Source organism: Haliotis cracherodii, unplaced genomic scaffold (genome assembly GCF_022045235.1).
Source record: "Haliotis cracherodii isolate W230 unplaced genomic scaffold, xgHalCrac1.p SCAF_21, whole genome shotgun sequence".
In the NCBI taxonomy this organism is placed as follows: Eukaryota; Metazoa; Mollusca; class Gastropoda; order Lepetellida; family Haliotidae; genus Haliotis; species Haliotis cracherodii.
This window is the reverse complement of record NW_027266277.1, coordinates 8,364,250-8,377,493: the sequence shown is the minus strand read 5'-3', so window position 1 is coordinate 8,377,493 and position 13,244 is coordinate 8,364,250. Positions and strand designations below refer to the sequence as shown.

Sequence of the window (13,244 nt, the reverse complement as noted above, 5' to 3'; positions counted from 1 at the left end):
AATGTAATTCTCTCAGGCAACTTATAAAATGTGTAAATATTTCAGTCATTTTGACTAAAAAATCTGTCCAGATTGATTAAGACGATCAAAAGGGCCTACAAACATCACAACAGATTATTATCTAGGATTAGAAGCCAAACAACATAGAAATGTACTTTTCGACGTAACATTTTCAGTCTCTTGGTGATGACATTAAACATCAAAATGTTTGGAATTCGTTATCATTAATAATACAGATGGGAATGTTTTTCAGTCACTTTGTTAAATAACTGAATATTTTGGCGTTTAATAAATTTGAAAATGTTACACATTTTGACAGTAAAAAATAAACACACTATCAAAAAGCAATGCTCAGGTGAAATATTTAATTTGTGTTGCAAGTCAAAATAGTGTAAACGAAAATCGCAAAATTACCAAGCATGTGACTTATCAAAACTTTGTCACGATTATCGATGCTACCCACAAAGATACTTACATTTCCTTATTAGCTCGAAAACTGTATTTCATTTTGTTGATCAATGTGACCATACGCCCTTATTACTACCCATACAAGTGTCTAATACGCTTACGAATGGCGTCGCGAACTAGTCTAGATTTCTGCTATACATCCGGGTACTCACTGGGAAAAATCAATAACAAAGGCAACAACCAGTCCCGAGGAATTGCGTTAGATCAGTGCCCCTTTAATCTAGTATAAGCTGGACATATAAATAGTGCATGGTATTCATCATCTAAGTCTTCTTTACAGAAAGTACACAGACTGTCAGCAAAGTCATGGTCACTAGACATTCTATATTTATGTATTTTTAAATCATTTGAACAACATCTAAATTTTGTTAATGTAATGTAATTGTAATGTGAAAGTAGTGAAGTACCGTATGTGTAATGTTGACATCAGTGTGCATGAGACAAAGATGTGTCCTTTTCAGCGTCTGTGTTACTGAGAGGAAAGGGGGTTAGTCGCATATACTACATTTTTTGTAGCTGGCAGACTTCAATTGAATTAGTAAGAAGCCTTTACCATACTTTATTTGTGCAAGTTTAAAGGCTAGCTAATTTGAGGCACATCTTTCTTAACAAGATCCATAGACTAGGAAGAAATTAAATTACTTTGTTGTCTGTTGTGGTATTATCATGATAAGTGGCTCTGATTTAGTGACAAAGTTGTAGTTTGATCGGCATATCATGTCCTGATAAGAATTGTTTATGTGCAAATTTCCAGTTCTATCTTGACACATTTCTAGATGTATTGATTGTTTGTCACTTGAGATGGTGAAATATTGGCTTGATTAATAAGAAATCTACCATGTTTTATTTGATATGGAGAGAAAATTTAATTGAATTGACTTGTTCTTTATTGCTTGACATTAGAACATAGCTTCTGGTTAGGTTCAACGGATCTTTGAAAGGATGATAGAACAACTTTCAAACCATCCCACTGTTGGTAACTTCACATTGAGGCCTAGTGTGACTCTTTTTTCTTCCTATTCAAGAAGCAGAGGAAAATGAAAAGCTTCAGATTTCTGTGGGATATTACCTGTAAATCAAGGAAACTGATCCCTGTCATTCTTGGACATGACTAAATGTAGCACCAGTATACAAAACTGTCTGGACAGGACTACCTGTAGTGTTAAGACCACAAACCTTCTGCAATGCTAGCACACATTACTGTGTGTAGTGTTGGGACACATATATTGCATGAAGTGCTGGGACACAATATTGTATGCAGTGCTAGGACACAATATTGTATGCAGTGCAGGGACACAATATTGTCTGTTGTGCTGGGACATAATATTGTCTGTTGTGCGAGGACACAATATTGTATGCAGTGCTGGGACACAGTATTGTATGCAGTGCTGGGACACAATATTGAATGAAGTGCTAAGACACAATATTGTGTGAAGTGCTGGGACACAATATTGTCTGCTGTGCTAAGACACAATATTGTATGCAGTGCTGGGACACAATATTGTCTGTTGTGCAAGGAGACCATATTGTCTGTTGTGCAAGGACACACATTGTATGAAGTGCTGGGACACAATATTGTCTGCTGTGCTAGGACACAATATTGTATGCAGTGCTGGGAGACAATATTGTATGGAGTGCTGGGACGCAATATTGTCTGTTGTGCAAGGACACCATATTGTCTGTTGTGCAAGGACACACATTGTATGAAGTGCTGGGACACAATATTGTCTGCTGTGCTAGGACACAATATTGTATGCAGTGCTGGGACACAATATTGTCTGTTGTGCAAGGACACCATATTGTCTGTTGTGCAAGGACACACATTGTATGAAGTGCTGGGACACAATATTTTCTGCTGTACTGGGACACAATATTGTATGCAGTGCTGGGAGACAATATTGTATGCAGTGCTGGGACACAATATTGTATGAAGTGCTGTCGCAGGCTAGAGGACTTTACTCATCACTTTTTCTATTACCAAAGAGTTTGCTTTTTAACCTCACTTTGTCATGATAGAATGGAGATAAATCTATTGGGGAATCATTTACAGGTTTAAAAATGGAATTCCAAACCATTTCTTTTTTTCAGATTCAAAACATCATACTGACACCTGTATATTGGATGTAATTTACAAATATCAAAGTCCATGTTTTAAAACCCTGAAATAGTAAACGCAGTGGGTTTATATCCTAAGAGTTGGGGAGGGGCACGGGTGGCCCAGTCGTCTAATGCGCCGCGATTCGCTCTGCAGAGTTGCGTCCCTTGGGCACGCCAGAAACCTATGATTGTAGGTTTGAATCCCAGTTTGGCCCGATTATGTTTCTAGGTTTGTCAGCATCATACCTGTGCTCGGGGTTTTCACTGAAATGTCTGAGACCTACATCACTTTGGGCTTTCATCCCACATTAAACTGACATGCCGTGATATGACTGGAATACTGTTAAGGAATAATACAGCATTGTTGTAAATACAAGCCATAATGCTAAATCTAATGTTTCAGCTGCTGAAACTCAATGCACACATGCCTGTTTAAGATGTTGGTAGAAGCTCCCAGTGGAGATAGTTAAGAGGCAGGCAGTATGAAGGGATCTGGTTTTGAGAGGGTGATTATGATGTAGAACATTCACCAATTAACTGCTTCATCAGCTTTGAGTCCCTACTGATCAAGTTGCCTTTCAATAGAAGAAGCCTGGAGTGGAAGATGAGACTGGGTTGTGTTCATGTCTATAGCAGATGTACAGTACAACGTCACCCACTACATGCTTATTCCTTAGTCAGCTCTACATTTTCCAAGCAGGACGCAAGTTTTCACCATATTTTTTTTCAGTTTTAGCTGCACACAATGTGATTTTAACTGTAGTTTAATGTTCAGTCTCCCGTCAAAACATCCTGCCTTATGTGGAAAACACTGGGAGCTTGGTGTTTAAGTTGGAATGTGAAGGCAGAGGAAATATATCTGTGGAGCTGTTGAACATGGTATAGAGATAGGGATCACTACAAGGACAGTTTACAAGGGTTTTGGCCTAGCTAGCAGTCACAGTTGTGGTTTGTTTGACAATATTGAGCTGCTCAGTTCAGCTTTCCTTCAAAGGCAGGATCTTTTAGGTGTTTGCTGAATATCATTGTTTTCCTGGATGTTGAAATGGTATCTTCTTGTGCATTTATATGCCATATTCTCAGTTTGGTGTTGCACTACAGAATATGTATACACAATTAAAGAATGATTTGTTTGATTCAAAGAGTAAGCAGTGAACAAAACAAACTGTCATTTAATGAAACCAACCTATCAACTTAATCTACTTCCAGTGAGTTTTTTTTAGGGAGGTGTTTAACATATTTACCATAAAGAAATGTTCCTCAGCATGCTCAGTGGATGGTGTACATTGTAAAATTGTCTTTCACTAGGTCATAAAACATTGGATAAATGGACAACATGGAAAAGAGCTTTGATCATGGTGTTGTTGATGCACATAACCTTTACACTTTTCCTATTGTACTAATTTTCCAGCTAAACTTGTCCACACTTTGCATCATCTAGAACTGCTTCCTCAACTGCTTTAGGAAGAAATGTTTTGGTGACACTCCTTAGCTACATATTTTTATTCAAAGATGTTTTTCCTGTGAAGAAAGTCATATTGAAAGAACTGATAAATCAATTGGGAAGCATTTCATTGACTTGTCTGGCACAGAAACATGAGTTGAGGAACATGAGGAGTGGGCAGTAGGGTCATTGTCTCTTGGCAAACTTCATGCATCATATCGTATCGTGGTATTATGCTCGATGTATTGACTTCACTGGGAACTGATGGCGTGTGATACATGTCTTCAGCTGTGTGTTTATTCGAACAGTTGCAGTAAATTCATGGAGCAATAGAGAGTGCTGTACTCTATATTACCTGCCTTCGGTTTATTTGGGATAAATATTTGTCACTTCTGATGTAGTCTATGGCTACTCATATATTGTAGACAAATAGTCTTCATCATGTGATGGGAGAAATGCCTACTGAATTACTGCAGACAGACATTGAGGTCTGAAAAGATGCTGGAAACTGCAAACAATCACTCATTTCTGATATGATGATGAATTAATAATATGTATGCTACTAGTACTTGCAAATCTCGTATTCATGGCAATATTGTGGGTAGTTTAATCTGGGTGTACTTCTTGCTTTATTGACTGAAGTTGATAAGGAACTGGATAAATTTTAGAGAGGACAAGGAGAGAGCAGGGAAAAAAACGCTTGTTAGCCTTTCATCCTGTACAATATCACAACACTGTCACAGTGATGGAGACACATCACAAAAGCTGTATCAAGATTCCAGCATGAGTCATTCTAAGATGATGCCATTTTTCGGGGTGAGATGAAATTACTTTTTCACGAAGTTTTTCTGGGGTTCGATAGCAATCCCATTTCATTAAGAATTGACCTGTTTGATCACATTGCATGCATCAGGTAGCCATCGTAATCAAGAGAAATGAAGCGAGAACAAGTGACATCGTGTGGTTTGTCCCGTACTCCAACAGATCTTCTTGCATCAGGCTTCAAATCTGATTTCATTTTCTCAATGCCAACAAAATGACACGTAGAAAATTTGGTTAGTGCGCTGTTTATAGATCAAGGTACATCAATGTTGCCGCCAGATTGAATTACAGTTCTCATAAATACCCAGCTTTTCTATGCCATGAATAAGGAATTATTGGAGAACTGAATGCAGATGCCCTAGTTGATGATGTGTCCCCAGTTCAGAATGCTAATACTAATAGCCACCTGTTCTGTATCTGTATATCCAATTCTTCTCTCATATTCTTCTAACATTTTTTGTTGGCGATTGCCATCTTCTCATTCATATGTATATATATGTACTGTATTCACTATGAGTACATTGAATTATGTATTTTATAGAAAAAAAATGCTGACAAACCACACCCACCACCTTTTCCCTTTTAATCAGCAAATTCATTTGATTTAACCTATTCATTTATTTTATTTCCAATTGACAGTACCACTTTCCCATTTTTCCTGTCTGTAATGGCCATTAGACACATATTCCCTATAAATTGTGTTATTGTATATCAATATTTCATGCGAAAATCTGGAATTCCCTGTCTACAAAGCTGCTGGCAGTATCGCGTGTCGGTACATTCATTTCATTTTTACACATTGCTCATACCAATTGCCATGGTATCACAACACTGATTGTATTTTCATTTGTCCTGAACACTCCACATTAGGATCTAATAGACTATGTCCGTCTAATAGCATGAGTTCAGTGATATTGTAATTTTTCACCAGCCACGTGATTGGCCTCTGGAGCTCTCCTGCTCCATGTAATCACTAGGAAAATCTATCCCTAAGCTTTTGTATCAAGTTCTTCTTCTTGGTTGAATCTTTTGTTAATTGTGACAGGAGATGTGAGCTGTTTGGCCCCTGCAAATTAGTGTTGTATAGCTGGGATCTTCACCAGCAGTGATTGGCACTGCCATTGTACCCTTGGTTTAAGTTACATTGAGGAGCCTCACCTTCCTGACCTCTATGAGAAAAAACGTCTTACTAAGTTACAGCAGTGGAAGGAATGTTGTTAAGAGATGGCCCATGTTACACAATATCTATTTGTGCTGAAGCAGCTAAACTGGAAAATGTTGCATTTGGACAGGGTATATCAGTCATTTTATCTTCCGTAAAATAAAATCCTTAAGTCTGAGGTTATGTTACCCAGACAAGATCCACCAACATCCTCACTTCTCAGTGAATATAGTAAAACACTTATGCATATATCACATTATCATTACATTAAGTAAAAAAGACATTCAGAATAGACCAATTTTTGCCAAGTAGTTTATGATTATTGGTTGTATCTTGATATTTCTTTTGATAAAATACTTTCATGTGTGTCACTTTACAATTTAAAAATTCTCATTTTCCAGTCACATATTAGTCTATCTTACAGACCCTGATACAAATATATATCAACTACAGCCCATGCAAGTCTATAATGTTTGGCAAGTCTAGATTACTGCAGTATCTTAAAATGAAGAGTGTCAGCGTGCTCCCTTTTATTATATTTTTATTAAGTTAACTGAACAACTGGTGTTTTTTTCTGTACAATATGTTCATTTCAGAGACTAGATGTTAGTCTAGTCACATATTTGCAATCAAAATCAGTATCAGGCAACGAGGGCTTATGTGAGTGGCATGTGAGTAGATCCAGGGTCAGGACAGGTTGACTAGTGAGGTATTGGGATCTGACAACATGGCTGACATTTAGTGACCCTGGCAGGACTGGAACTGGTGGCATTGTCATTCAGCCTGGACAAATGTGTGTTTACCTACACCCATGATCCAACTTTGACCCTGTGCCGGATATACCTGGATATAATGCAAATTGTCATATTTAGGAAAGAAACTAAATTTAGACTTTTACAGGAGAGAGAAATTAACTTGAAATACATAAAATTATCATTGCAATGATAATTTTTATGATATGTTCAATTATACATGTGTCACTACTGCCTCATTGTATGTGTGTTGCTGCTGCTCCATTGTATGTGTGTCACTGCCTCTCCATTGTATGTGTGTCACTGCCTCTCCATTGTATGTGTGTCACTGCCACTTGCATGTGTGTCACTGCCACTTATATGTCTGTTATTGTCACTCTATGGTATGCGGGGGCAGTTAGGTAGCCTTGTGGTTAAAAAATTCACTCATCATTCGCCGAAGACCTGGGTTCGATTCTCGACATGGGTACACTGTGACATTTCTGGTGACATTGCTGGAATATTCCTAAAAGCGGCTTAAGACCACACTCACTCACTCACTCACTCACTCACTCACTCTATCGTATGTGTGTCACTGCTACTTGTATTTGTATCATGCCACTCCATTGTAAGTGTGTAACTGCAACCATTAGTTATTCTTGCAGCTAATTTTTGTTTTTACAGCCCTGTGAAATGAAGACGTAGGATTGTGACTAATTGCTCACTACATGCTGTACACCTAGTTTAATATGCCTCAGTAGAATTAAGCTTATATTTCTTGGTACAATGTATATTTCTTGAGATGCACTGTAGGTAAGAATCTTAATCTGGAATCATTTTTTCATTACAGTGGCTTGAAGGCACCTATAACGATGAAGGGAGCCCACTCCGAGTTTATACATCATGCTATGTACGAGTGCCAAATATCAACAACTGGCTACGGACTCCCTTTATTCCTCGAAGGGGAGCAAACAGTTTACATGTGGAAGTACGATTTACTATGCGAAAGTGTTCACGAATAAGTGACCCAAGCAGTCTACAGCAATGTAAAGAAACTTTCAATTTGTATTATTATGATGCAGAATCTGACTTTGCCAACCAACAACGCCCTACCTGGGACCCAACAGCCTACCGGTTGGTGGACAAAGTAGCTGCAGATTATCTCTTTGAGATGTCAACTGATGTTATCAAGGTGAACAAGGAGACGAGAAGGATTTCTCTCTCCAGGGGGCTCAATGGAGTATACATTGCTTTCCAAGATAAAGGTGCATGTGTAACACTCATCTCACTCAGAGTGTACTACGTGACATGTCCCAACACCACAGTCAACTATGCCTTCTTCAACGAGACCGCAACAGGTGATGAGGAAACTCCAATGGTAGATCAGTTAGGTCAGTGTGTTGAGAATGCAGTGGAAGTGATTAAACCCTCCCACATCTGCCAGAATACTGGGGCTTGGTTCAAGGACCCGAAGGGCAAATGCGAGTGTGATAAAGGCTACCAAGGCAACAATGTCAAGACACAGTGTTTAGGTGAGTTCAGTTTTAACTTTTTGAAGATTGCTGATTACTGTGAGCAATAGTTAATGTTGCCAGGATTTGCTTACTGTGTACAGTTATACACATAACGGGTGGAATGAGAAAATGTTTCTCATTGGTGGTTTAATTAGTTCAGCTCTAGTTGCATATCTGCGAAACTCAGTTTTAGGTATTACAACACTTCAATGGTAGACCAATGTCATTATGGGTTGAGATTCTGCTGTGAACCACTTGATATGTGGGAATCTGTACATAAGCATATTTGTATTGTATCCATACCATTACCTGATTCCAGCTGAGATGATGTGACCTAAGTTCAGTTTGTTCTTCTGCTTGCTCCTTTACCCATGCATTTGGCTAGAAATCATAGCAAGGTTGGTGCCAAATTCTGGAGAAATCTGATAAAGTCTGAAAGTATCCACAGTTAGATTTGTTGGTAATGGTTTCATTACGAGCACACATTATATATATTTTGAAAACACTAGTTTAGTTCATGTTAGTGTGCACCAATTGATGGAACATCCCAGGACAGTGCGTTGTCAATGGCATTGAGTTGGCATTGAGTCAGCCCAGCTTTTGGGAGACTGTAAAATCAATCTCCATGGCTGTGCTGAATAGGAAAGTGATTATGGAAGAGAAAGGAGGATTTGTAAGCTGAGGGGTAGATGTAAGGCAGAAAGAGTTGGTTATTGTTTCCTATCTTGTTCCAGCCCTTGTTAGCTAAATTTTGTATGTCAGATGAGATCTGGGAAGTAGTCTTCTCTGCCTGAACTGACAGACTGAGAATACACAGATGTGCTTTGTGATTACAGTTTTTGATGATTATGCTCAGAAAATATGAAACTTTGTTGGATAAATCCATCGTTTTTGAGTGCATGCAGTTTCAACATTTTGTCCTGACTGCAGCACAACTTTCCACATGTAGAAATCTGATAAGCATGGATTCTGTGTTGTGCTTTTGTTTTAAACACCTTGTTGGTTTGAGTATGGCTGATGTAGAAAGTGAAGAAAATGTCCCATAATATTCCAGTCTATGTTTATGTCAAACCTGTACAGAATGTATCTGAATTGTGCAACTTTTGTGGACACCTTATGATTTATTCACACTGAGTGATACTGACATCCGGACTGAAAAACATTCATCAGGATTCATGTAACAGTCAGTTGTGAGCATCAAACCTGTACTAAAATAACCCTTTTTATTTTCTACCATCACAAAGAAGCTTAAATAACTATGAGACCTTGCATCATATGGACTATGTTAATCTGATTTGTGTAATTTACCCCTACTGTATGTGACAGCATTCTGAGATCACCTTACTAGTATACATCTCTTTTGAACATAATTCTAGTCCACGTTGATGACAGATCCACAAGTTGTGTATTCTGTTAACTAAGGCTATTTGATTTCATTTGATGTCAGACCAGTGAAGATCTGGGTAGGAATAGGTCTTCAGCAACCCATGCTTGTTGTAAGAGGCGACTAACGGGATCCGGTGGTCAGGCTCGCTGACTTGGAAGATGCATGTCATCGTATCCCAATTGCTAGGATCGACGCTCATGACGTCAATCCCTTAATTGTCTGGTCCAGAATTGATTACTTACACACCGCCGTCATATAGGTGGAATATTGCTGAGTGCGGCGTTAAACAACAAACAAACAAACAATCATGTGATGTCCATAATTTGTTGTTTGATTTTCACAGAACTTAAAATCTTATTTTTCTCTCCAAGACTAAAGATTTCAATATCCCATTTATATAACATGCTCTAAATTTCTTACACACCTGTGGGTGAGAAACCCATTTGAGATGACTGACCAGTATCAAACATGTGTGAGGTTAAATTCCAGGCCTGTGATTGGCTACTCCATGGTGATGACCTGAAGTCAGATTATGACTGACTACATTCATGATTGTAAGTCATTCATAAATTGCTTGTGCTTCAGTCGAATGTTTACCTACGTCTCTGTTGAAAGTTATATTATTTTTAGGGTGTAAACACCCTGGATGCCACAGTGACATATAATTATGTCCGTACTCTTCGTCCGAGGTACTGCAAAGTTCTGTGTGTCCCTTGGGCACGCCAGAAACCTATGATTATGGGTTCGAATCCCAGTTTGCCCCGATTATGCAGCCCTCTAAGTGGCGACCATTTTAGTCGCCAAAGCGACCTTATTTTATGATTGGCGCCCTAAATTGATCTACCAGTTGCCACATGGCTGGCTACCTTATCTTAAACCCAGTTGGCGACTATTTTGGAAATTTACGTAGAGCCATGTTTTTTGTACATGTTCACGATCGTATACAGGGCTCGAAATTAACCGTATTTTGCGTGCCATCGCACGTCTAAAATGAAAATGGCACGGCTAAATCATGATCTTCGTGCCTCGATGGCACGCCTGGAAAAATAGAAATTAATCTACCTTTGCCATATAAAGCATATTTTAATGATAAATATCTCATCCTCAAATTAATTAACTCTTTCAACACCGTAGGCCGGTTTTCCGGCCAAGAAGCATCGAGTCCCCAGACACCATAGCCGGTTAACCGGCCAAGCCGTAGTCATGTCAAAATAGTATAGAGTCTATGTATTTTTATGGACCTACCTGTAATATCATTCATTGATTAAATCTATCACATTTCACAATGTCTGAAATACGTATTCCATTTCATGGGCGGATACAGAGGGGGGATGTGAGGGTGTGCACCTCACCTTTTTATATCGAAAAAAATCTTTATTTCTGTATAAATTACCACCAAAGACAATAAATTGATCTTAATTGTGCACCCTCCCTTTTAAAAAAAGCTGTATCCGCCCATGCATTTCAATTTATCGATAAATTAAAACATTATTCACTATTTCCCACGATGTTATTGAAAATAAAATTCTCGGACACACATTTCGACAACGGGTCCACATCGAACATGTCAAAGAGGAAAATAAAGACGTTAAAAACAAATCTTTAAATATATTATACAAAGTAATAAATAAAATCAACAAAAATATATATAAAAGTTGTCAAACTTACATCTAAGTTATTATTTCCATCTTTTCGTGCGATCGCGTGTAATGTTAGTCAAATGACATGTCGGCTTTCGTCGCCTTGAATTCTCGGCTCGGACACGATGTTTAATGTAAAAATATATGCATGAAAAATCTTTGTCACAGCTCGTTGCCTAGCATGATACATTCACGAAGTTCAATATTTTTAATATGTATCGTGATCTCCTGCTTAAAACGTTAAGAATAACCCGATTTAACAAAAGTCTTTTGCCAACTTCTGAAATTTATCAAACACGACCTTGGTATCACAACTGTAATTTGATTGACTGCCTTATGTCACGTGCTCAAAATTGACCAATCACGAAACTTGTAGCTGATTTCGGCAAGTAAGTGACATTAGAAACCAATTTTAATCCAATGAAATGGCTTCTTTTAACTACGTAAAAGAAAACAGGCGATGTTACGAGCGTGTAGATGAAGGAATAAGCTTTCCAGCGATGTGACATGTGCCATTCTTCGACGAACGTGTTATTCATACGAAGCCTCGAAAACGGGGGTATTTCTTCATTTTACTGACCGGACAGCCGCTGTTATCGGGAAATGGGTGATGACAGAAAATATTTATAATTCTTTTTAAAATGATTTTCCAATTAGCGTAAACAATGAAAATAAAACAGAAATAGGTAAGTGGATTTTACTTCAGATGGGGCTCCAGTTATGATGGGAAGAAAGGGGGTGTGGCAGCTAAACTGAAACATGATGTACCTCATGTTATAGCTATACCTTGTATTGAGCTAGATGTACAGTTGCTTTGAGAAAGATTACACTTCTGATGGACAGTCAGTGTTTAAGAAAGTTAACCAGTTTCAGTTGTCATTCGTGGCATTATTATTGGAAATATAAGTGAGTTTTGGTAACGTAACGGTATTACGTGTTGTGTTGTACAGTGAGATTAATCCCTTATTCTGAACAATATTGTTTCAGCTGTCTTTTGCAGCAATTTAACACCAAGATACTCAATCTTGAGTTCAACATGATATTAAAAGTCTGGACCAAAACTTGCTTTTGCTGTTTTTTTGTTGTAAATATTTGGCTCCTTGAAAAATACCCTTGGCTCCTAAAGATGTAGGTTTGGCTCCCAGATATTTTACCTTAGGAGCCACCTGGCACCCTGGCAAAAAACGAACTTAGAGGGCTGTTATGTTTCTAGGTTTGTCAGCACCATGCCTGTGCTTGTGGGTTTCACCGAAGTGGTAAACGTCCGAGACCTGTATCACTTCTGGCTTTCCTCCCACATTAAGCTGACACGGCGTGATATAACTGGAATACTGTTAAAAGCGGAGTTAAACCCAACTCACTCACTCACTCACTCACTCACTCACTCACTAAACCCTCACTTTGTCGAATTAAATTCAAAATACATCACGCACACTAATACACTTCACAGTTTTGAATTTTGTGGGAAATTCCCTGTTCTGTGATATCATCAACTGTCATTTTAGGCAAAGAAAAATTACTGAAAGTGACCTCTGAAAATTAGATACATAGTAAATATCGCCATTTTTCTAAATACTATTCACAGCGTTTTTTACAGTGTGTTTAGAAATCTAGATATTTGATATTTGCTTGAAGAATTGAATTTAAAAAATAGCGTATTTGTGATCAGGGGTAACCATTTTTCACTAATCACTAATGATAGTTCTTAAATGTCGCTGATAAGCCTATAATCGTTTAGAATGTTTTGAAAAATATGCAAATACAAACGCCGAAGTTCCGCCATTAATTTCAAACTGAGCTGCGACACATGCATGCCTGAATTTCTCATACAGTTAAGAATCAAATGACATATTGACTATGTCACCAATGCAAATTATCTTGATGAAATTAAGTGAAATAAATTAGGTGTGGAAACGAACACTGTGCTCGGAAAACTGTAGTACTACTTGTTCAGATATAAACAAAGCGAAATTCAGATT

General features: G+C 38.1%; 1 protein-coding gene across 1 annotated transcript in view; it reads left to right on the top strand.

Moving 5' to 3' along the window:
- LOC139470737 (ephrin type-B receptor 1-B-like) overlaps positions 1 to 13,244 on the top strand; it is a 114,778-nt gene that overhangs the window by 58,772 nt on the left and 42,762 nt on the right. The window contains 1 exon segment of the mRNA XM_071253014.1: positions 7,575 to 8,256. Coding sequence (XP_071109115.1) covers positions 7,575 to 8,256 — 682 coding nt within the window.